At 42.2% G+C, this 23,549-nt stretch overlaps 2 protein-coding genes across 3 annotated transcripts; both read right to left on the bottom strand.

Annotated features, from left to right (window-relative positions):
* Positions 1-1,870: 1,870 nt before the first annotated feature.
* LOC110526454 (sodium-coupled neutral amino acid transporter 7) lies at positions 1,871-10,059 on the bottom strand. 2 transcript variants are annotated; one of them, XR_016496838.1, is made up of 12 exons: positions 9,946-10,052; positions 7,685-8,188; positions 7,502-7,555; positions 7,268-7,412; positions 5,899-6,043; positions 5,631-5,729; positions 4,061-4,509; positions 3,809-3,923; positions 3,538-3,685; positions 3,248-3,447; positions 3,099-3,150; positions 1,871-3,022 (listed from the first exon to the last, which is right to left on the bottom strand). XR_016496838.1 is itself a non-coding variant. In XM_021607446.3 (12 exons), exons 2-12 carry the CDS (start codon positions 7,937-7,939, stop codon positions 2,905-2,907), a joined length of 1,389 nt encoding a protein of 462 aa, XP_021463121.2. In that variant the 5' UTR covers positions 7,940-8,188; positions 9,946-10,059; the 3' UTR covers positions 1,871-2,904. The 2 variants fall into 2 exon arrangements, 1 of the variants encoding a protein (XP_021463121.2); XM_021607446.3 differs by having other exon boundaries at positions 4,061-4,118; positions 9,946-10,059.
* Positions 10,060-11,968: 1,909 nt separating this feature from the next.
* On the bottom strand, positions 11,969-23,342 carry LOC110526452 (aspartate aminotransferase, mitochondrial). Its single transcript, XM_021607445.3, has 10 exons — positions 23,138-23,342; positions 18,847-19,003; positions 17,252-17,380; positions 17,095-17,154; positions 16,687-16,848; positions 16,397-16,501; positions 16,022-16,172; positions 15,737-15,902; positions 13,783-13,933; positions 11,969-13,620 (listed from the first exon to the last, which is right to left on the bottom strand). The coding sequence occupies exons 1-10, from the start codon at positions 23,218-23,220 to the stop codon at positions 13,498-13,500; spliced, it is 1,287 nt and encodes a 428-aa protein (XP_021463120.2). The 5' UTR covers positions 23,221-23,342; the 3' UTR covers positions 11,969-13,497.
* Between the last annotated feature and the right edge of the window lie 207 nt (positions 23,343-23,549).

Raw genomic sequence — 23,549 nt, 5'->3', positions numbered from 1 at the left:
GTTAATAAAGCCACATACAAACCTGGTATCTTTTTTTTTTTTTTTTCTTGAGTAAGGCAGCTCCAAAATGCAGGTGTTTCAGCCTAGCTCAGTGCTTTCTGTGGTGGATGGGCAAGCCAGCAGAAAATAGTGTTGCGCTGTGATTGGCTCAGTGTTCTGTCACTCATGGGGACACTACATCGCCACCAAGTCTAAGGGTAGACCCTGAAAATTCTAGCCCCTTCGGTGCTGCCATAGAGTTCCATAAGTGCCAATCCAAGAAGGCTCAAGGTCATTGGCCACAGATAAAAATGACATCAAATCACATATTTACAGTAGCTTTGATTGGACTGATCATGAAATCATGAATCAAGTCGACAATCTACTGGCAAATTCTTTTTAATCCTTGTAATATGAAAATAAATAATGAAGAGAAATTATTAGATAAAATGTATCAGTGCTCATCAGCCATTGGACATAAACATTACACAAGTTGGAAATCGCAAATTCAACAATGAGTGGTTTGAAAGGAATCAGTGGCTGTGTGGTCCCACTTCTGGAATTAAGGGGCTCTTTTCCAAGTTTAAAATGCTAAACATTCAAAATTGGCAATGCTGTCAATGATGCACGATTTGTGCCACGCTCAAAACATCCATTAACTCGGGAACTGCAAAAACTTGACTTCCGTGAGCTCAAGACAACTGGGAAGTTGGGAATAAAATAAGCTCCGATTGGGAAAGTCTGTTTTGAATGGTCATCCAACTCGGAATTGTAAATCCGGCCTCTTTCTCGAGCTATGAGGTCAGTGAGGTCATTACGATTGGACCTTTTTCTGAATTCCCAGTTGTTTTGAAAGCACCATAAATTGAGAGAATGCCAGACTTTGATGACAAAATGTTCCCACAAAGGACTGCCACGCCACCTTCCTGTTCAAGTGAGCACAGCACAAGGTGAGTCCAAAAATGTATTGCTGCAGCATAAATTATGTAATATGCCAGGGAGATATGTGTACTGTAGCTAAGAAAGTAGTACTAAGTGTATGTTATGATGTTAGTAGCCCATGTGCTTCACCCTAATAATTGTCTATTTACCCCTTAATTTCACCTACTGTTCTAACTTGGTGGTGCACATGTAGCCTATAACCTGTTATAGAGAAATGTAATCATTGAATATTGTAAGAGCTTTCATTGTCTGCTTACATGTCCCCTTTATTTATCCTATGGTTCTGACTTGGTGTACAGGAAGAACACTGTAAGAACGGCCCATGTTCTGAATTCTGTCGCTGTACATTTCAAAAGTGCTAAACAAATAGTTATATTGACTAATGTTACATCCATCCTAGCTCGCTCATGTCTTATTCGAAATTACGGATTGCCTATTATCCGCTTGTCGTCCCCTTATGACATAGTTTGTTCATCTCAATTGTCATTAGAAACCACATTTGTTTAAGCAAGTCAGCCACATTAGCTATTATTTTTTTAAAGGCAGTTAATGAGGCTAAATTAACTGTTTCGCTGTCGAACAAGGCTCCGCTGTTAGCCAGTGGTAAGAATGTTGGGACAGCTTTATGTAGGCCCTAACAGTGTGTGGTTACCGTTTGTCACCGTTATAGTGCAATTAATGTATTGTTTAGTGTTGTTGATTTGCTGGCACTCATCCCACCAAGATTTACCTGCTAAAATCACTACTGTACACCAAGATACCTTTCTAGCTAATAGACTGTTCGAGTTTACACTTTCTCTTCCAATGAGCTGTGTGTGTGTGTCTACCAAAACTGTCTACCAAATCTATTCATTTTTAAATGTTGATTATTTTTACCTGCCATAGTCATTCACCTGATAAGATGTTTTCACTAACATGAGGGTATAGGACAAAACTATGACAATCTGAATTCAATGACAAAACCGTCATGTTTATTAAATTGTAGATTGATAACAGGATAATTCATGACAATAAGACTGCATATTGTTCAACCTGATTACTAAATTGGTTCAGTTCAGAAAAAACTATTTCCCTTGGCTCCAATTATGGAATAAAACAATAAAAAGTAATTGAATTTCAAGCATTTCCAATCTCATTCAAGTCATTGTAAAACAGTAATTGCTGCCCTGAGGAACAATCCCTTTGAACATGATAGATTTGTGTCCCTTACCTCTGTCTGTAGTCTATAGCTAATCTCTATCAGTAAAGCACATTTAAAATATCTGTCTGTTTAAAGCTAGGCCATATACAATCATTTAACCACAGGAATCAGCCTGAGACCCCAGACTTCTGAAATCTCAAAGCATTCAAAATCACTTAAAATTATAATACACTTGCCACATTACATAGATTTCAGAACTGCAGTTGCAGGATACGTCTTCAAACCACTTGATCATTGGAATTGTAAAATTACTATAAAAAAAAATTGATGGAAATGTTTGGCCACATTCTTAAAACAGTATGTTCATTACTCATCAGTAACAACACCAATTAGAGAGAGGTACCCTCTCCCACTGCCCAGTTTCTTGAAGGATGGGATGCCACCTGTAGTGCAGTGGTGCATGCTGGACCAGCAGGGAAAGGCATAGGGAGGGGTTGAGAATGTCAAGACAGATTTGGTACTGCAGCCCACAACGGGGTGAAAATAAATTAAAATCAAAAACATAACATTTGCATAATCTTTTTGAAAAGGTAGGTCCCTTGTCAGAGGTTGCTCTCAGGAATCATCTAATCCTAGAGCATCGCTCCATAGGTGACACGAGTCCTTGCTATGGAGCGGTTTCATCATCAGGGAGACAACGAGATGTGCAGGAGAGGTCACAAGAGGGAGTGTGTTTGCATGTATGTGTTGGATCCTCGACATCCTGATACAAGTCAATAAAGTTCAGAATAGCAGCATAGACCTGCATCCTCCTCCAGCAAAGAGTCTTCCTGGTCAGAATTCTATTGGCTGTCCGAATAGTGGATGGCGTCTTGATAGATGGCATTGGTGGTGGTCTGGCCAAAGATGAAAGTGCCGATGGTTACCATGATGACGCCGTAGACCACCATCCCATGCCAGCTATGGAGAAAGAAGATCAGCGTTCAGTAAACAGTCACATGAGGAGATTACGTACAGGTAGTGAGTCTAGTCTTACCTAGCAGATCGAACCTCTGTTTCTGAGAGCTTTGCCTGAATCAGACACAGACCTGCAGGGAAGAGCAGACATTATATACAGGCATTATGCTTATTGCTGATATAAACACATTGTAAACACACACACAGAATCAGACACACTGGTCGTACCTGGGAAGACAAAGATGAAGCAGGCTGCCAGTCCTCCGATGAGGGAGATGACTCGGCCAATGTCGGGGATGAAGAGTGCGAGGACGAGTGTGACCGTGAACCACACAAGCGTCTGCAACACTCTGCGTCTCCGCTCACGCCTCACACACAATTCCACCTGCTCGCCGTGGAAACGGAGCCATAGCCCCTCCAGCACCGCCCTGAAGAAACAAGTTACACAACACAACAATGTAGTACTGAAACGGCATGGGTGGCACACAGTACTTTGTAGGGTAAGGTTAGTGTCTCACCGGCCACAGAAGTGTAGAATGGGATAGGAGGTGATAACACAGATGACGACGAAGGCCCTTGCGATCGCCACGGCGATGTCATTAGGAGGATATGACATCAGCACATCCTGACTGACGTTAGACCCAAATGACAGAAAGCCACAGACACCTGAGACATGGGGTATGCACCATTACACATCAACGAATCACACAAGAAATGGGCCATGTCATAAAAAAAAACTCTGATGCTTTCAAAACTGACTATAGAGCCACACAGTGGACAAACACACACCTGTGCCAGTGTAGACAAAGAGGCAGATGATCATGCCGACGGTGACCACACCTCCCCAGGGCTTGAGTTCACTCCTTCTCATGCTGTTAAACACTGGCACACTGCTCACATGACACTGAGAGATAGAGAAAATGAGAAAGAGAGAGATTGTGTAAGGATGTAAATAACTTCAAGCATTTTCAACCAAGGATTAGAAATAGCCATATGCACACCCCTGCACATTCATACACACAAACAAACACAGACAGATACCTGGAAGCTAAAGCATATGGTGGGCATGGCGTTCAAAACTGCACTCCAGGAGGACGGGCTGTAACAGACACACTGGCTGATCAACACAAACAAAGCATGATGTGAAATGTAATTTGATATAGAATGTGCTTTAATGCAAGGAGAGTGGGCTGAAATGCCGTTTCTGGACTTTCTCTCCCATCTGGCATCATGGGTGCTTGTAAACTCTTGGCATTCACTCAACCAGCTTCATGAGGAATGCTTTTCCAATAGTCTTGAAGGAGTTCCCACATATGCTGTGCACTTGTTGGCTGCTTTTTCTTCACTCTGCGGTCCAACTCATCCCAAACCATCTCAATTGGGTTGAGGTTGGGTGATTGTGGAGGACAGGTCATCTGCTGCAGCACTCCATCACTCTCCTTGGTCAAATAGCCCTTACACAGCCTGGATGTGTGTTTTGGGTCATTGCCCTGTTGAAAAACAAATCATAGTCCCACTAAGTGAAAACCAGCTGGGATGGCGTATTGCTGCAGAATGCTGTGGTAGCCATGCTGGGTAAGTGTGCCTTGAATTCTAAATAAATCACAGACAGTGTCACCAGCAAAGCTCCCCACACCTCCTCCTCCATGCTTCACGGTGGGAACCACACATGCGGATATCATCCGTTCACCTACTCTGCATACCAAAGACATTGTGCTTGGAACCAAAAATCTCAAATTTGGACTCATCAGACCAAAGGATATATTTCCACAGGTCTAATGTCCATTGCTCGTGTTTCTTTCTTGCCCAAGCAAGTCTCTTCTTCTTATTGATGTCCTTATGTACTGGTTTCTTTGCAGCAATTCAACCATGAAGGCCTGATTCACACAGTCTCCTCTGAACAGTTGATGTTGAGATGCGTCTGTTACTTGAACTCTGTGAAGCATTTATTTGGGCTGCAATCTGAGGTTCAGTTAACTAATGAACTTATCCTCTGCAGCAGAAGCAACTCTGGGTCTTCCTTTTCTGTGGCGGTCCTCATAAGAGTCAGTTTCATCATAGCGCTTGATGGTTTTTACATCTGCACTTGAAGAAACTTTCAACGTTCTTGAAATGTTCTGGTTTGACTGACCTTCATGTCTTAAAGTAATGATGGACTGTCATTTCTGTTTTTTTTTTAGCTGTTCTTGCCATAATATGGATTTGGTCTTTTACCAAATAGGGATACCTTCTGTTTACCAACCCTTGTCAAAACAAAATGGATTAGCTCAAACGCATTTAAGGAAAGAAATTCCACAAATTAACCTTTAACAAGGCACACCTGTTAATTGAAATGCATTCGAGGTGACTACCTCATGAAGCTGGTTGAGAAAATGCCAAAAGTGTGCAAAGCTGTCAAGGCAAAGTGTGGCTATTTGAAGAATCTCAAATATAAAATATATGTTGATTTGTTTTACACTTTTCTGGTTACTACATGATTCCATATTTGTTATTTCATAGTTTTGATGTCTTCACTATTCACTATTCTACAATGTAGAAAAAAAAGAAAAAAAAACTGGAATGAGTAGGTGTGTCCAAACTTTTGACTGGTACAGTAGTTCAATTAGCTTACCTGGTTGGAATGTAGCCAGGGGTCATCTCTTTATCAGGCCAGATGTATTTCAGTATTACCACAATGGTGACATACCAGGTGCCAACAACACTCAGCGCACTACAAACAGGAGAACAGCCTTATCAGACGGACCTGTGTTCCTGTAGCCTAGTGATACAAAGCAGGCTTCAAATTCTAATTCAATCATCAGTTGTAGACTAAAGGGTGGTGTGGAAAGATATACTTGGTCAATGTGTAAAGTGTATTCATTGGATGCAGGAAGGCATACCTGGCGTATTTCTGGAAGCCAATCTCTTTGGGGATGGAGAGAGGCAGAATGACCAGGACGGCGGTCACACAAATGGTGAACTTACGGTCAATGTACCAGTGACCACCGACCACACCGTCTGGCAAATGAGCTATTGCAGCCATCACTACAGAAAGACAGAGATAGTAAGAGAGATAGAGGAAAGGGAGCAGAGCAAACAAAACATTCCATTGACTAACGTCTTATTTAAAGTGGAATTGTTGTAGTGCTGGCTATCTGATAGCAGGGTCATAGTCCATCTGAGGTTGACCGAAGGTGGCTTTCCAACTGGTCAGCACTCAAAGGCCATTTCAGTATGACGGCATATCTAAATAGCTGAGCTAGAGAGGATCTCATCACAGACTCCCTTGGCTCTTATCCACAGTGATAACAACTCTTAATTTACTGACGACACTAATACAACACATCAACTAACACACATCTAGTGTGATGGTGCAATAACAGCTGAGGATTACCTTTTTTGAAGGTACAAAGGAAATGGAAAACTGGTGAAAAAGGCTAGCCAATGCTACAATCTGCAACTGAGTGAAATGACCTTCTGTTTTGTCAACTGTGTGTGTGTGTGTAACCTAGTACTCTGGTACCCTGCAAACTTTGATCTGTATTGTATTTTACACAAGTCAAACGTAATGGAGTCTGCGGCACGTTGTTAATGGTTGCGTTCATACAAGGACTTTTACATAGCTAGACATGACCGCCTCATTGACCCGATAGCTAGTGATGCGAGACAGACAGTAACACCATTCACAAACAGTCTCTTGTCAGAGGAGGCTGGTTTGACATTGATGTGTTTTCTTGTATACAGAATATGCCAGATATTGTTGTTGTGGGGGAGGAGCTAATTTTAGAAGTGGGTTGCTCTTTTGACTCCTACATGGAGCAGACCTTTGCTGACAGGTTGCTGAAATACCAGCCCCTTGTGTGTCAGCTGTCATAGGCAGCTTAGCGGTTTGGAGAAGAAGTTGGGCAATTCTATGGTAACAAGAGTGATGCGGAGACTTCGATTTTTCACTTTAAAATGTATGTCAAACAAAAAATAATGATTGCAAAGTTAAACCACCCAGACAACTCTATGCACAATGACTACTTTTAACTATGACCAAAAACACATTCCCCTGAAGAACAGCGCAGATGCAAAGTTTAGTAACCGAGTGCCGTCAAACTTTATATCTGCACTGTCTTCAAGTAAATGCATCCATAAGTGTCCAGATATCCATGTCCGTTTGAATTGCTTGAATTCTTCTCGACTGTAATGTGATTTCTGGATTCAAATAAAGTACTTAAAAAAGTGTGTGCACACGTTCATTATCTATGTGTGAGAAACACTCACAGCGGTCCAGCTGGTCTCCAATGACGATAAAGAAGGCGATGCAGGTGCCGAAGGTGTAGACAGCGATGGCCACCTCACAGATTACACCGGTGACCTTCCCACACGAGGCCCGCACCACCTCCTGGTAGGTGCTCTCATTACTGACCTAGACAAGCAGCACAGGGTCACTAGGATGAGTACTGCTGGATAAGAATGTCTTAAATTGTAGCGGGGGGAGTGTATTAACTTACTAACCTGGGAGCAGTATGCCAGGATCACCAGACCACTGATGATGAAACTCAGCATGGACTACAACACACAAAAACAGGAAGTTTTACTAAATACATCCCTGTATATATATGCAGTATTTATCACTTCTGCTCCTGGAGTGCCACCGTGTGCAGGCTTCGGTCTCAAAAGTATGTGTGTAGCGCTCACCATCTGTAGCACCACCCCTGCAATCACGCCTCCGGCCATGTTGAAGGCGGCGGGGAAGTTGAGTAGTCCTGCCCCCAGCGCAGCGTTCACCACAATGAAGACAGCGGCTGTGGCAGACACCCCTCCACTCCTCTCCCTGTCTGACAAAGGGGGGTGAACGGACTCCACAACGGGGCTCTGCAGTAGCCACGCCCTCTCACCAGCATCTTCAATCCCAGCCTCGGCCCAGTCCCCCGCCTCACTGTTAATCGCCATGGGACACAACCCGGCAGGCACAGTCCCAAAAACACGATCTAAAACACCCTCAAATTCACCCTACTCTGTTCGATGCAGACTTCAACACTAAAGAGCTGAGTTGCGGGTATTCAGAGTTTGGGTTGAGGGGTAAGTCTGAAGGTTGAAAGTTTGTTGTGGCTCTTGTGACATTTAGGACACAGATGATTGCTTGTCAGTTTATCCTCAAAGTGGATGTAGTGTCACCCAGCAGTCAACCCTTTCATCAATCTGCAACAAGACAAACACACATTACATCTTTGGCCTTCTCGACACCTTATCTCAGCGCTCTCTAAGTGCTTACTACCTAGTAAAGCCACAACCTGCTTTCCCAGTAGCCTACACGTTCTTGTCAGTGCGTTCTCCCCCCGGTCCCATGCCTTGTGCTGTCGGCTGACCTTGCTTTACTCACCAACACCAGGATATGACCAAAAATAAAAAATCTTAAATAAATAAAAAGACTGGTCAAAAAAAGACTAATCACCAGGAACTCACCTAAAAATTAGTTTAATTTAAGAAATCTGTTCCCAAGTATTCCCACAAATAAAATAAAAAAGAGACATGATCGTTTCTCAAAGTAATCAAGGTATGAAATTGTTATTTTCAAATATAATCTCTTTTTGGGCCTAGTTGTAGTCAATTTCAGTGTTCAAAATTATTATAATTATGTTCCGGCACCCGACCATTCGCTCCGACAAAAATCGCCCCTAGGCTGAATCTAGTTGCCTACCCCTGCTTTACAGCATCCCTCGGAAACACATTCTAAAGAGACATGTAATCATTAGCTTTAGATATCTCTTGGGATCAGACCTTTCACTTCATATCCCTGAGAAGGATCACAGTAAAGTGGACTTCAGTGATCAGGGTCACTGTTCTCATGATGACACAGTGTGTCACAGTAGATATATGTTGTAAACCTCACTGTCAGGCATGTGACCTACAGACTAATTATTGTGCTTGTCAGGGGCCATGCATTTTTGTAGGCATTCATGTAGCTAAGCTATGTCATGGACATGTTGATTTTAAGTCATAAATGAGAATAAGCTATATTGAAATACAAGGTGGATAACAACTTCATCTCACTTAATTTAGTCAAAGGGAAATAGACTACATACTTCTCTTACCTCAATTATTTTGTCATTTTGTTTGTGTTCACAAGCTGCTAGGCAGAGATTGTAAGGGGCCTGTCAATAGACCATAAACACTAAATAAAAAGATGACACGTGTCTGCAACTAGTCATCCTCAACCACCTTTAGATTTTTCTTTAAATTGAGGTGACTTGGAGAAATGAATTATCATACCATTAACATTTTCAAATCCCCTGAAGGGGAAATATATTCCCTGCAGGACATTAAGACCTATTTTAAAAAAGGGATAGTTTCCCTACATTTATTATAATTTTTTACCAAATTCTTAAAAAGGTGCAATATGCAGAAATCGCTCCGCCATTTCCTTTTCGCAAAAATTCAAAATAGTTTGCCTAACTTCAGTTTGTGTCAAAACAAGCCCTCAGTGTAGAGAATCACTCTACCATCTAAACCACTGTGAAATACACTACCGGTCTTAGAAGGTTTAGAACACCTACTCATTCAAGGGTTTCTTTATTTTGACTATTTTCTACATTATAGAATAACACCGACGACATACAAATAATGAAATAACACACACAATGTCATCAAATCATAGAAACGCTACTGGAGCTACCTAAACAATAACGACTAGAAACATTCATAAAATACAGACATTTTGTAGCTTTACTAATAGGCAACTTTGCATATAAAGCAGCTGAATCTTAGATTCAGATCTAGCTACAGGTCTAGAAAAACACAAATCACGACAATTAACCTAATTGCTGATGTCTTTACAGCAAACTGGACACCGCATCATAGTCAGCTGTTGCCGACCTGATACCGACCTCTTCACCTACATATCCTTGAACCTATTCAGTTGAAAATATGAAAATGCATATAAAATACTCAATAAATACCTCTCTATTGTCTCTCCGATACTTGTGTTTCTCTGCAACAACCGCACGTGGAATGAAATTCCTTCTGAACAAGCAACGGTGGCATGTGACTTGATTGGGATGTGATCATGTGACAATGTAAAATTCTTTAAAAACAAAGTGCATGGTGGGAATTGTAGTTTACTGCCACGAGAACGCAAAATCATACCAGAAATGGTTTATTCAGGGTAGATACTGCAGCACAGGAGGCTGCTAAGGGGAGGACGGTTCATAATCATGTAGAAACAGCGCGACTAGACTGGCTTTAAACATATGGAAGCCATACAGTTGAAGTCAGAAGTTTATACACCTTAGCCAAATACATTTAAACACAGTTTCACAATTCCTAACATTTAATCATAGTAAAAATGCCCTGTCTTAGGTCAGTTAGGATCACCACTTTATTTTAAGAACGTAAAATGTCCGAATAATGGTAGAGAGAATGATTTATTTCAGCTTTTATTTCTTCATCACATTCCCAGTGGGTCAGAAGTTTACATACAATCAATTAGTATTTGGTAGCATTGCCTTTAAATTGTTTAACATGGGTCAAACGTTTTGGGTAGCCTTCCACAAGCTTCCCACAATAAGTTGGGTGAATTTTGGCCCATTCCTCCTGTCAGAGCTGGTGTACTGAGTCAGATTTGTAGGCCTCCTTGCTCGCACACGCTTTTTCAGTTCTGCCCACAAATTTTCTATAGGATTGCCTCATGATGCCATCTATTTTGTGAAGTGCACCAGTCCCTCCTGCAGCAAAGCACCCCCATAACATGATGCTGCCACCCCCGTGCTTCACGGTTGGGATGGTGTTCTTCGGCTTGCAAGCCTCCCCCTTTTTCCTCCAAACATAACAATGGTCATTATGGCCAAACAGTTCTATTTTTGTTTCATCAGAGCAGAGGACATTTCTCCAAAAAGTACAATCTTTGTTCCCATGTGCAGTTGCAAACCGTAGTCTGGCTTTTTTATGGTGGTTTTGGAGCAGTGGCTTCTTCCTTACTGAGCAGCCTTTCAGGTTATGTCAATATAGGACTTGTTTTACTGTGGATATAGATACTTCTGTACCTGTTTCCTCCAGCATCTTCACAAGTTCCTTTGCTGTTGTTCTGCGATTGATTTGCACTTTTCGCACCAAAGTACGTTCATCTCTAGGCGACAGAATGCGTCTCCTTTTGAGCGGTATGATGGCTGCGTGGTCCCATGGTGTTTATACTTGCGTACTATTGTTTGTACAGATGAACGTGCATTTGGAAATTGCTCCCAAGGATGAACCAGACTTGTGGAGGTCTACAATTGTTTTTCTGAGGTCTTGGCTGATTTCCTTTGATTTTCCCATGATGTCAAGCAAAGAGGCATGGGGTTTGAAGGTAGGTCTTGAAATACATCCACAAGTACACCTCCAATTGATTCAAATGATGTCAATTAGCCTATCAGAAGCTTCTAAAGCCATGACATCATTTTCTGGACTTTTCCAAGCTGTTTAAAGGCACAATCAACTTCGTGTATGTAAACTTCTGACCCACTGGAATTGTGAATTATAAGTGAAATAATCTGTCTGTAAACAATTGTTGGAAAAAATCCTTGTGTCATGCACAAAGTAGATGTCCTAACTGACTTGCCAAAACTATAGTTTGTTAACAAGAAATTTGTGGAGTGGTTGAAAAACAAGTTTTAATGACTCCAACCTAAGTGTATGTAAACTTCCAACTTCAACTGTATGTTTGATGTATTTGATACCATTCCACCTATTCCGCTCCAGCCATTATCACGAGCCTGTCCTCCCCAATTTGCCACCAACCTCCTGTGTACTGCTGATACATCTTCATAAAAAGGAGAGTATTTTGTGTCTAATAAAACCAATGATTTAACTAGTAAAATCATGTCCTACACTGGTCCCAACCAGGGGTACTAGGACCATTGCCATAGTCCAACGGTATCAGTTCAGTTTCTTACATGTGGTTTGACAATATTCTTGTTAGACAGAAATACAAAATAAACCCAGTTATTTCAATGATAGATATTTTTTTAATTGTTCAGAGAAAGACTTGACCGATGCTCCATGTTTTATTATTTTTGCGCTAACCCGAAAATGGTGACAGCGCAGCTTAATCTTCATGAGTAGACAGCAGAAAGGTGAATTTCCTTGCACAATCTGTCTTGTTACAATCAGGAAGACACACACAGAGAAAATGTTCAAAGGCTGATCATTGGAGCAAAACACTGTCTATACAACTTTCTATATATATTAATAGAAGTCCTATAACCTCTTGGTTCTGAAACGGAGGGGATAGGAGTCGCCCAGTGATCTAAATAACACTTGTAAAATGCCTTTTCTTGTGGAAATACAAGAGCACCATCATAGGACAGTCTATCCTTTTAAAGCTGCAATTTAACTTTTTGGACCAAATTCAAATGGAATTGTTTAGTTAGATCAGACATTTTCATTGTAAGCAAGTCTAAGAAGCAGTAGATCTGTTCTGTGCGCTGTCTCTGCTTACCATTAACTTTCATTTTTGCATCTTACTTTCAGTTTTGTACACCAACAGCTGAAAATACAACACTTTCGGTTATTGAAGATATATTCCACAGCGGTTTAGATGGTACAATGATTCTACACATTACTCGTCAAACTGAGATTAGGCAAACTATTAGAATTTTAGCAACCAGGAAATGACAGAGCGACTTCTGTATATTGCACATTTAAAACCTCATAAACCATTGCTTGGGGGGGGGGGGGGGGGGGAACATTCAGTGGGCATTTAAGACTGGCTGGCTGACTGCTCACTCATCAACACTTAGAAGAAACACAGTAGACTCTGCTCTTAGCGCAAAAAGCACAAAACGTTTACAGTAATATAATTATTTATAGTGAGTATCGAAGACAAGATAATGCAAGTGGAAATGCAAGAGAGGCTGAGTGAAAGGCCTGAATGATCATACATTATTGTCCATTTCTAAAGCATATTAAAATATCAATGACTATCTCATCTAAAGATTGTCTGGCACTATCTTATAACTAATTGTTTTCTGCTACTCTACTGGTGTTGAGGAAACGTTGAACTTTCACATCCTACAGAAATATGCAATGACAGACAAGAGTTCACACACAACAGAGCCTAAGTGTTGGTAAACTCATCTGTAGCCTTACAGTAATTTGGACCACAGCAGGCAGAGTAGGTTTAAAATATAATGTTAATACATGGCTTAATAATGACAGGTTAAGTTAATTAATATTAACCTTTGATATACAATAAATAAGCATAGAAGAGAGACATCAGCTCATTAGTCAAATGTAGGGCAGATCATTGGACTTTCACTAAACAACCTTTGACATGGTGGCCTCATTGGGGAGGTCACAGGGAACTAACCATTTAACCCTCCTTGCGGTAGGTTGAGGTCAAAGTTGAACAATTGACAGTCTGGGTGGAGAGGGCAGGGAGAGTAAAATGACACAAAATGCTATTTTTCAGTTATTTTAATTTGGATTGTGTCCAGCACCACCGTGCCCTGCTGTTTCTCCCAGCATTCTCCTTTTTACTTAGTGACGGCGTGGATTCCATGCGCTAGATATCCCACGTTGCTGGAAGTGACGCCTGCCATGGAGATTCTACCATCCTTGGTCATGTACACTGAAAACTCCTTAGTCAGACGCTCAACCTGGGGTAGACACACACAAACACCTGGAGTCAACGCAATTTATCATTATACTCAAACTTAATTCCAACTGATGAATATGACCAATATGAATATATTAATGTCTTATAAGGTTGTAAGGTACAGGTGTGGATATAAAGAGTGGGTGTGGTCGTTTGTCTGTACCTGTTCAGGCTTGAGGCCTGTGAAGCAGAACATGCCGATTTGGTCGATGACATGCTGCCAGTCGAGAGTGGAGCCCTCGTTTTTCAGGTTGGCCGCCAGCTGCTCCCTCATCTTGATGATGCGGTTGGCCATGCCGTGGACCTCCTCCAACCTGTGTAGAGAGAGGTTAATCAGAGGGGGGTGATGAGGAAACAGAATGGAAGTCGTGTGTAGAGACAGGAGACCACTCCAAAGAGAACTCCGATACCTTCCTAGGCAGTCAGCTACAGTGCCTTGCGAAAGTATTCGGCCCCCTTGAACTTTGCGACCTTTTGCCACATTTCAGGCTTCAAACATAAAGATATAAAACTGTATTTTTTTGTGAAGAATCAACAACAAGTGGGACACAATCATGAAGTGGAACAACATTTATTGCATATTTCAAACTTTTTTAACAAATCAAAAACTGAAAAATTGGGCGTGCAAAATTATTCAGCCCCCTTAAGTTAATACTTTGTAGCGCCACCTTTTGCTGCGATTACAGCTGTAAGTCGCTTGGGGTATGTCTCTATCAGTTTTGCACATCGAGAGACTGAATTTTTTTCCCATTCCTCCTTGCAAAACAGCTCGAGCTCAGTGAGGTTGGATGGAGAGCATTTGTGAACAGCAGTTTTCAGTTCTTTCCACAGATTCTCGATTGGATTCAGGTCTGGACTTTGACTTGGCCATTCTAACACCTGGATATCTTTATTTTTGAACCATTCCATTGTAGATTTTGCTTTATGTTTTGGATCATTGTCTTGTTGGAAGACAAATCTCCGTCCCAGTCTCAGGTCTTTTGCAGACTCCATCAGGTTCTTCCAGAATGGTCCTGTATTTGGCTCCATCCATCTTCCCATCAATTTTAACCATCTTCCCTGTCCCTACTGAAGAAAAGCAGGCCCAAACCATGATGCTGCCACCACCATGTTTGACAGTGGGGATGGTGTGTTCAGCTGTGTTGCTTTTACACCAAACATAACGTTTTGCATTGTTGCCAAAAAGTTCAATTTTGGTTTCATCTGACCAGAGCACCTTCTTCCACATGTTTGGTGTGTCTCCCAGGTGGCTTGTGGCAAACTTTAAATGACACTTTTTATGGATATCTTTAAGAAATGGCTTTCTTGCCACTCTTCCATAAAGGCCAGATTTGTGCAATATACGACTGATTGTTGTCCTATGGACAGTCTCCCACCTCAGCTGTAGATCTCTGCAGTTCATCCAGAGTGATCATGGGCCTCTTGGCTGCATCTCTGATCAGTCTTCTCCTTGTATGAGCTGAAAGTTTAGAGGGACGGCCAGGTCTTGGTAGATTTGCAGTGGTCTGATACTCCTTCCATTTCAATATTATCGCTTGCACAGTGCTCCTCGGGATGTTTAAAGCTTGGGAAATCTTTTTGTATCCAAATCCGGCTTTAAACTTCTTCACAACAGTATCTCGGACCTGCCTGGTGTGTTCCTTGTTCTTCATGATGCTCTCTGCGCTTTTAACGGACCTCTGAGACTATCACAGTGCAGGTGCATTTATACGGAGACTTGATTACACACAGGTGGATTGTATTTATCATCATTAGTCATTTAGGTCAACATTGGATCATTCAGAGATCCTCACTGAACTTCTGGAGAGAGTTTGCTGCACTGAAAGTAAAGGGGCTGAATAATTTTGCACGCCCAATTTTTCAGTTTTTGATTTGTTACAAAGTTTGAAATATCCAATAAATGTCGTTCCACTTCATGATTGTGTCCCACTTGTTGATGATTCTTCACAAAAAAATACAGTTTTATATCTTTATGTTTGAAGCCTGAAATGTGGCAAAAGGTCGCAAAGTTCAAGGGGGCCGAATACTTTCGCAAGGCACTGTAGATTATGAAATCACAGGATCAGTGAAATGGGCAAACAACATTTTTAGGTGTGTGTGTGTGTATGTACACTTACCAGATTTTATAAAGGTCTGGTGTGTTGAGAATAGTGGCAGCGATTCTGGCTCCATTCATTGGAGGGTTGGAGTACATTGGCCGGATCAGAATCTTCAGCTGAGACTCCACCCTCTTAGCTTCCTCGGCATCGTTACACACCACAGTGAACCCTCCCACTCGCTCACCTGTCAACACACAGACAGGTAAGATACCACACCAGTGGGAGTTTCTACCATTCTCCTATGTCAATACCATAGTGAGTGAGATTTTGTGTGTGTGTGCGTGTGTGTATAATGAGACCGACCGTAGAGGCCCATGTTCTTAGCGAAGGACTGAGACAGGACAATTTTGTGGCCCTGCTCGATGAAGTGACGAACAGCCCAGGCATCACGATCAATATCTCCACTGGCAAAACCCTGGTAGGCCATGTCAAAGAACACCAACAGGTCCCTTTTCTGAAGGAACAGCAGAACAGGGGAGGAGTTATTATTAGGACCGTGTGTGTAAATAGTTGTCTGGCACAGTAAAGATGTCAGTCTTCACACAAAACACCTGTAGGCACTGGGCAGTAAAGCTCTTCAGCAATAGAGTCCCAATAGTGACAGAGACTTTAGCTAGTTAGGGCATTTACAGAGAAATCACCATTGAGGTATTTCATATCTATGGTAAGCACACTCACCTTCACCAGGTCAGCGATCTCTTTCCACTGCTCAGGCTTGGGGTCCACACCGGTGGGGTTATGGGCACAGGCATGCAGCATGATCACACTCTTCTCTGGCATTTTCTGTATCAGAGGGAAAATAGTGTTACACTAACATTCAAATCAGATTCTCATGACGGAAATAGACCCCCACACCTTAACTTTATAAAGTCAACATAACAATATAAAAACAGATCACAAGACGTGGTAATGGTCCTCCATGTCAGTGTGGAATCATACAACCCCCCCCTTTCCCATCCCTCTCTCACAGAGATGTCGTCGAGCGCCCCGTTGAAGTCGAAGCCGCAGGTGGAGGGGTCGTAGTAGCGGTAGGCTTTCAGCTGCATGCCAGCATCTCTGAAGATGGGTGTGTGGTTCCCCCAGGAGGGCTTGGGCAGGTACACGTCACGGGACGCACTGTGGAAACGAGACTAGAGAAAAATATAAGGAATTAACTGACTGACACCATACACAATCCTCAATACTATCGGTATGAAGATATTATTGTTTTATAGAACACAATCATTTGTAATGCATATATATTATAGAGAAGGCAGTCATTTCAGGCATGTATAAGCTGGTGCACTGTTCTAGGGGGTCATGAGCCCAAATGGAACCGTGGTAGTGTAGGTGCATTCATTCTCTTCCTGTTTAGCTGTTATGAGGCAGGTCTTTACCAGGAAGTTGGCTCCAATGCACAGGGAGCCGGTTCCTGAGATGGTCTGGACAGTGATGTTCTGAAGAGAGGAGAGAGATCTTAATAGCATTTATATCATTCACTTAACACACCGAGAGCAAATGTGCTTCCAAGCTACCACCCACGCATCCACTCACCCTGCCACTCTTGAGGACCTCGCTGTCAGCCCCCAAGGCTAGCTGAGCGCAGGACTTGGTGAAGTCCCCCAGACCACCGATGGCCAGATACTCTTTATCCAACTGCTTGGAAGCAATCAGAGCCTCTGCCTAGAGAGAGGAGAGAGGAGAGAGGAGAGAGAGAGAGAGAGAGAGAGAGAGAGAGAGTCGGGGAGGACGGTAGAGAAATAGTGAGTGTGAGGGGAAGTAGAAAGGTTTTTAAATGACATTTTCTCAGCATCCATTTCTTGACTGATCCAAAGCCCTGCCAAATCAAAGAAAATAGCGTAACACACACAGCTGGGGTTTAGCAGGGCTGTATGAGCTACAGTAAGCTCAGAACGACTATGCAGAAATAGTGTAAATGTCTAAACCATGGGTCTGCTGGAGCCTGCATCTCAAACTTACATACATAAAAGTATGCAAACACACATCCACACAGTAAGAGGTTCCATATTAGAGGTCGACCGATTATGATTTTTCAACGCCGATACCGATTATTGGAGGACAAAAAAAAGCCGATACCAATTAATCTGACTATTTTTAAGATGCATTTGAAATAATGACAATTACAACAATACTGAATGAACACTTATTTTAACTTAATATAATAAATCAATCAAATCAATTTAGCCTCAAATAAATAATGAAACATGTTCAATTTGGTTTAAATAATGCAAAAACAAAGTGTTGGAGAATTAAAAGTTCATTATGTGCCATGTAAGAAAGCTAACGTTTAGGTTCCTTGCTCAGAACATGAGAACATACAGTGCCTTGCGAAAGTATTCGGCCCCCTTGAACTTTGCGACCTTTTGCCACATTTCAGGCTTCAAACATAAAGATATAAAACTGTATTTTTTTGTGAAGAATCAACAACAAGTGGGACACAATCATGAAGTGGAACGACATTTATTGGATATTTCAAACTTTTTTAACAAATCAAAAACTGAAAAATTGGGGGTGTAAAAATCTGTCGTTCTGCACCTGAACAAGGCAGTTAACCCACCGTTCCTAGGCCGTCATTGAAAATAAGAATGCGTTCTTAACTGACTTGCCTAGTTAAATAAAGATTAAATAAAACATAATAATAATAAATAAAATTATGTTTTTAAAAATAGGCAAATCGGCGTCCAAAATTACCGATTTCCAATTGTTATGAAAATCTGAAAATCGGCCCAAATTAAAATCGGCCATTCTCTATTCCATATGGTTATACATTATACGAGTTAAACTCAGGATGACAGTGCAGAAATGCACCAATCAGAAACACATAAGCCTGCAACTCCATAAAAGCTTGTATAGTGAGAATCAGCTCAATAACATGAAAACCACCTTCTTCATGCTTCTACGTGTTTGTTAACTGATCCGGTTCTTACATAAAAGGGCTAATAGCAGTGTGACAGGATTGGCCTTTCACCAATGCTGAGCTCAGAATTACAAAACAATAAGAGCCTGTGTAGCTACTCACCTTTCCTGTGTGGAGTGAACCTCAAAATAGGAATGGCTGGGTGAAACTGGGGATAGTTATCTAGTCCCTGTCTGTGTGTGTGTTACACTGGTTGTAATGGTATTCCTACCTTGCGGACACAATCGAGCACAAAGGGTTTGCCGTGGTCGTCCCTGTAGGCTCCCACCCCCAGGTTCATCTTCTTCGGGCTGGTGTCCCTCTTGAAGGCCTCCGACACCCCCAAGATGGGGTCAGGGGGACCCATCTGCACTCCAGCCCACCATGAGCTGCAACACAGGGGAGAGGGAGAAACAAACAGAAGCAGCTTAATTTAACATCATTTTGCAGACTTGTGTGTTTACGGACATATTCAATCAATCATTATCTCAGTCTGCTGTTCCCACATGCTTCAAGAGGGCCACCATTGTTCCTGTTCCCAAGAAAGTAAGGTAACTGAGCTAAACGACTACCGCCCCGTAGCACTCACTTCCATCATCATGAAGGGCTTTGAGAGACTAGTCAAGGACCAGATCACCTCCACCCTACCTGACACCCTAGACCCACTCCAATTTGCTTACCACCCCAATAGGTCCACAGACGACACAATCCTCAACACTGGGGCCTCACAAGGGTGTGTTCTGAGCCCTCTCCTGTACTCCCTGTTCACCCATGACTGCGTGGCCATGCACACCCCCAACTAAAATCATCAAGTTTGCGGACGACACTACAGTGGTAGGCTTGATTACCAACAACGACGAGACAGCCTACAGGGAGGAGGTGAGGGCCCTCGGAGTGTGGTGTCAGGAAAATAACCTCACACTCAACGTCAACAAAACAAAGGAGATGATTGTGGACTTCAGGAAACAGCAGAGGGAGCACCCTCCTATCCACATCGACGGGACAGTAGTGGAGAGGGTAGTAAGTTTTAAGTTCCTCGGCATACATATGACGGACAAACGGAATTGGTCCACCCACACAGACAGCGTTGTGAAGAAGGTGCAGCAGCGCTTCTTCAACCTCAGGAGGCTGAAGAAATTCGGCTTGTCACCAAAAGCACTCACAAACTTCTACAGATGCACAATCGAGAGCATCCTGTCGGGTTATATCACCGCCTGGTACGGCAACTGCTCCGCCCACAACCGCAAGGCTCTCCAGAGGGTAGTGAGGTCTGCACAACGCATCACCGGGGGCAAACTACCTGCCCTCCAGGACACCTACACCACCCGATGTCACAGGAAGGCCATAAAGATCATCAAGGACAACAGCCACCCGAGCCACTGGCTGTTCACCCCGCTATCATCCAGAAGGCGAGGTCAGTACAGGTGCATCAAAGCAGGGACCGAGAGACTGAAAAACAGCTTCTATCTCAAGGCCATCAGACTGTTAAACAGCCACCACTAACATTGAGTGGCTGCTGCCAACACACTGACTCAACTCCAGCCACTTTAAAAATGGAAATTGTATGTAAAAATGTATCACTAGCCACTTTAAACAATGCCACTTAATATAATGTTTACATACCCTACATTACTCATCTCATGTATACACTGTACTCATTTAAACTGATGCATCTACTGCATCTTGCCATCTTTATGTAATACATGTATCACAAGCCACTTTAAACTATGCCACTTTATGTTTATATACCATACATTACTCATCTCATATGTATATACTGTATTCTATACCAGCTACTGCATCTTGCCTATGCCGTTCTGTACCATCATTCATTCATATATCTTTATGTACATATTCTTTATCCCTTTATACTTGTGTGTATAAGGTAGTAGTTGTGGAATTGTTAGGTTAGATTACTCGTTGGTTATTACTGCATTGTCAGAATTAGAAGCACACTCGCATTAACATCTGCTAACCATGTGTATGTGACAAATAAAATTTGATTTGTTTCACAGTGGACACCAATGGATGGGTCCCTATTCTTAAAATCACTTAGTGTAGGCTTATTTTTCTCCAGGAAACGGATTTAAAATAAAAAAAAACTCAACGGTAAACAGTACTATGCTCTGCTCAAGAAACGGTTGCCCTCACCCAACCAGAGGAGAGTAGCACCAACCACCCACAGTAGACCAACACTCTGGACTATGACCTGGTGAATGCCTGGTCATCCCCCAGTTCCTGCACAGCAAAAAGCTACACACACACACACATTACAAAATCACCACTACACACATTTAAAGTCTGTCGAGGTGAAGGGCCCGGGTTGGATGGCATTAGGAGGAGATGTACTGCACTAAATACATCTCTCCATCGCCACTACACTACCAGAATGACGGATCTAAGGGGCAGGGAGAGAGTGGTTGAAACAAAGGCAACGATTGGTTCTTTGAAATTCAGAACAAATTCATTCATCATATCTTTGGATCTGGTCATTACAGCCTGGTCTTTTTTTCCACACTGACCCCACCAAGCTGATTATCCATCCAATACTTCACACTTCCCTTTCCACAGCCACACACGCACAGATTAACAGCTCATGGAAAAGTCAGGCACTGCAAACATATGCTCTCACACATACAAATGCTCTCACACACAAAATGATTCCATCCCCCTGTATGGAATGTGTCTTATGAGGAGGAAACAGAAAATTAGCAGGGGCCCAGTTCAGGAACTAATAGAATTATACACACGACCTTGCCCCTGACCTCTTCCACATGACCTCTGAATGAGGGGAAAGCAGGGCCTCTAATCTTACATATTCCTCTCACTGCTGTACTGGAGGCTATATGCCTGCTGAGGCTGAACTAGAGATATGTTTAAAACATTGCATGGAAAAAATTTTAAGTTGACAGCAAGACTCCCAACAGAGAATCGCATCTGTTTTAGACAGCCTAGATTTCTATTGGAACCTTCTGTAATATTGCACTCTCTAAAGCCGTGATGCTACTGATGCTACTCACCATACAGTAGTATGTTTTGATATGTCAAATGTAGGGGTGAGCCACTATGACTTGAGCAGTGATACTCCGCAGCTCATTGAGATTCAGGTTCAACGGTTGTGTTCAAACACCCTGGAACTCACCTGCGATACTTCGAGCTGAAGGCTTCGCAAAGGGCAGCAAAGCCAAGACCGCAACACAAGACTATAGACAAGAATGATGACATGACACCCACCTTGAGTTTTAGGGAACACACTTAACAGTCACCGATCATAGAGCCTGTTTATATAGCATTATAGAACATCCTTACAGAACGTCCATTGTCCAATAATAAAAAGATCTCAGGCAACTAAAATTGAACACTCTGGGACTGCACATTAAAATCAGATCCTCAATCAGTAAAACTGATAACAAATATGAACAATATGAACAAATATGAACCCACTGGTTCATATTGCTACTACTATCAGCAGTTTGTGCGATCTACATACACACAGAAACTTTGTACATTTTAACTTGTGAGATGTCGAGCAAACATAAATATGCTTGGTATACAGTTCATAGGCCCAGGGAGTACACTGACACTGAGTCCTATTTATGCCAGCGATGACAGCACCAATGAGGGTCCATCCAATGTGGAGTCACAGACTTGAATATACCCTGCTAATGGACTAAAATGCACTTGAATGTAGACCGAAAATATTTTTGAATGAGAATAATGTAACACTCGGCGCACGGTGTTCTAACAAAAACCGACAGTGACGCAGAGTGTATTTGCAGATGCTTTTCGAATACATAGCCTGTTTTCCAGATATGTGGAGCGGTATCTTATAAGCGAGCAGAGTTTGTCCTCCAAAAGAAAAGAGAAAGGACACCGGTTACTGTCGTCACAGAAACCGGGACATCCCTTGGCCAATCAACGACCAGGGGCCTGCACACGATAACCAATGATCACGCTAGAATTAGGGAGCTACGGTATGCGAGGGAGATCAAACCGAGAAAATACGTCGAATCTCAAAGGCTAAATGCCTCTGCGACCCTAAAATATACAAATGTTTGAATAATTGACCTTTCACAGGATGAACTGAATGATCACTATGACAACATACCACATGCCACTGACATCTGAATAATATTTTTACAGAGCCACCAAATAACAGTATCAGTATCCATAGCTGGAAAATAACCTTGCCAAGTCAGATTGTAAGTGAACTGGTTGAGCCTTGAAGTCTACAAGTATGACTTGACTAAAGCCAAAGATACGAACGGGAAATTTCAGTCACGACGGGCGGCGGATGGATGAATGCGATTTTCAATCAGCTAGCAAATCAAATCAAATGTAATTTAAATATTAGGTAGGTAGATAGCTAGCTAAACCACAGTGAGAGACGTAAATGCATGACCACTTCGGACCCCCACTCAGTAAACTTGAAGTTAGGCTTCTTGAGTTATTGCGGACATGGCTAGCTAGCTATTAATTCAAAGTCAAATATGACAGTGCAGAGATTGCATGTCTGGTATTACCTGTTACGGGTAGACAAAACTCCCAGGGATGGGGAGAAAGTCCCAATACTGGAGATTACCTTGCTGGACTTCAACAGAGCCATGGTCGAGCAGGTGGCCGGGGCGCAGAATGTCAGAAAAAGCAAAGAGTGAGGATGTAAATCGGAGGGACAACAGAGGCACTCAAGCTTCTTTCTTCTTCGATGAGGTTTAACGGTGGTTGGCATCTAATAAATGTTGAATTACCGCCACCTACTAGACTGGAGTATAACTCCCGTATACTTGCTTAAAAATAAATACAAATATTCAACAAATACCTTACCATCTAACACTACACTCACAAAAAGTATAAATAAATACCACACTCCACTATTTAAATATATTTAGTCCTACTTCAGGCCAACAGCCTAAAAGGATGGGACACCACCACTTA

The sequence above is a fragment of the Oncorhynchus mykiss genome, chromosome 6, assembly GCF_057628025.1.
Source record: "Oncorhynchus mykiss isolate SJ-2025 chromosome 6, ASM5762802v1, whole genome shotgun sequence".
NCBI classification, from domain to species: domain Eukaryota; kingdom Metazoa; phylum Chordata; class Actinopteri; order Salmoniformes; family Salmonidae; genus Oncorhynchus; species Oncorhynchus mykiss.
The sequence above is the reverse complement of the archived record's forward strand: the minus strand, read 5'-3'. Positions and strand labels throughout refer to the sequence as shown.

Bases quoted from the DNA above. Each gene is read 5' to 3' on its own strand.
- LOC110526454 (XM_021607446.3), bottom strand. From the start codon at position 7,939: ATGGCGATTAACAGTGAGGCGGGGGACTGGGCCGAGGCTGGGATTGAA. The intron at 4,119-5,630 runs GTAAGCTAATTG...TGTCTGTTACAG, and splicing joins CCTGGCTACATTCCAACCAG to CCCGTCCTCCTGGAGTGCAG. The intron at 3,686-3,808 runs GTGTGTGTTTGT...CCCATGTCTCAG, and splicing joins CTTTGTCTACACTGGCACAG to GTGTCTGTGGCTTTCTGTCA.
- LOC110526452 (XM_021607445.3), bottom strand. From the start codon at position 23,220: ATGGCTCTGTTGAAGTCCAGCAAGGTAATCTCCAGTATTGGGACTTTC. The intron at 16,502-16,686 runs GTGAGAGAGGGA...CCTCTGATACAG, and splicing joins GGGCGCTCGACGACATCTCT to AAAATGCCAGAGAAGAGTGT. The intron at 13,621-13,782 runs GTACAGACAAAC...TGTCTACCCCAG, and splicing joins CAGGCCTCAAGCCTGAACAG to GTTGAGCGTCTGACTAAGGA.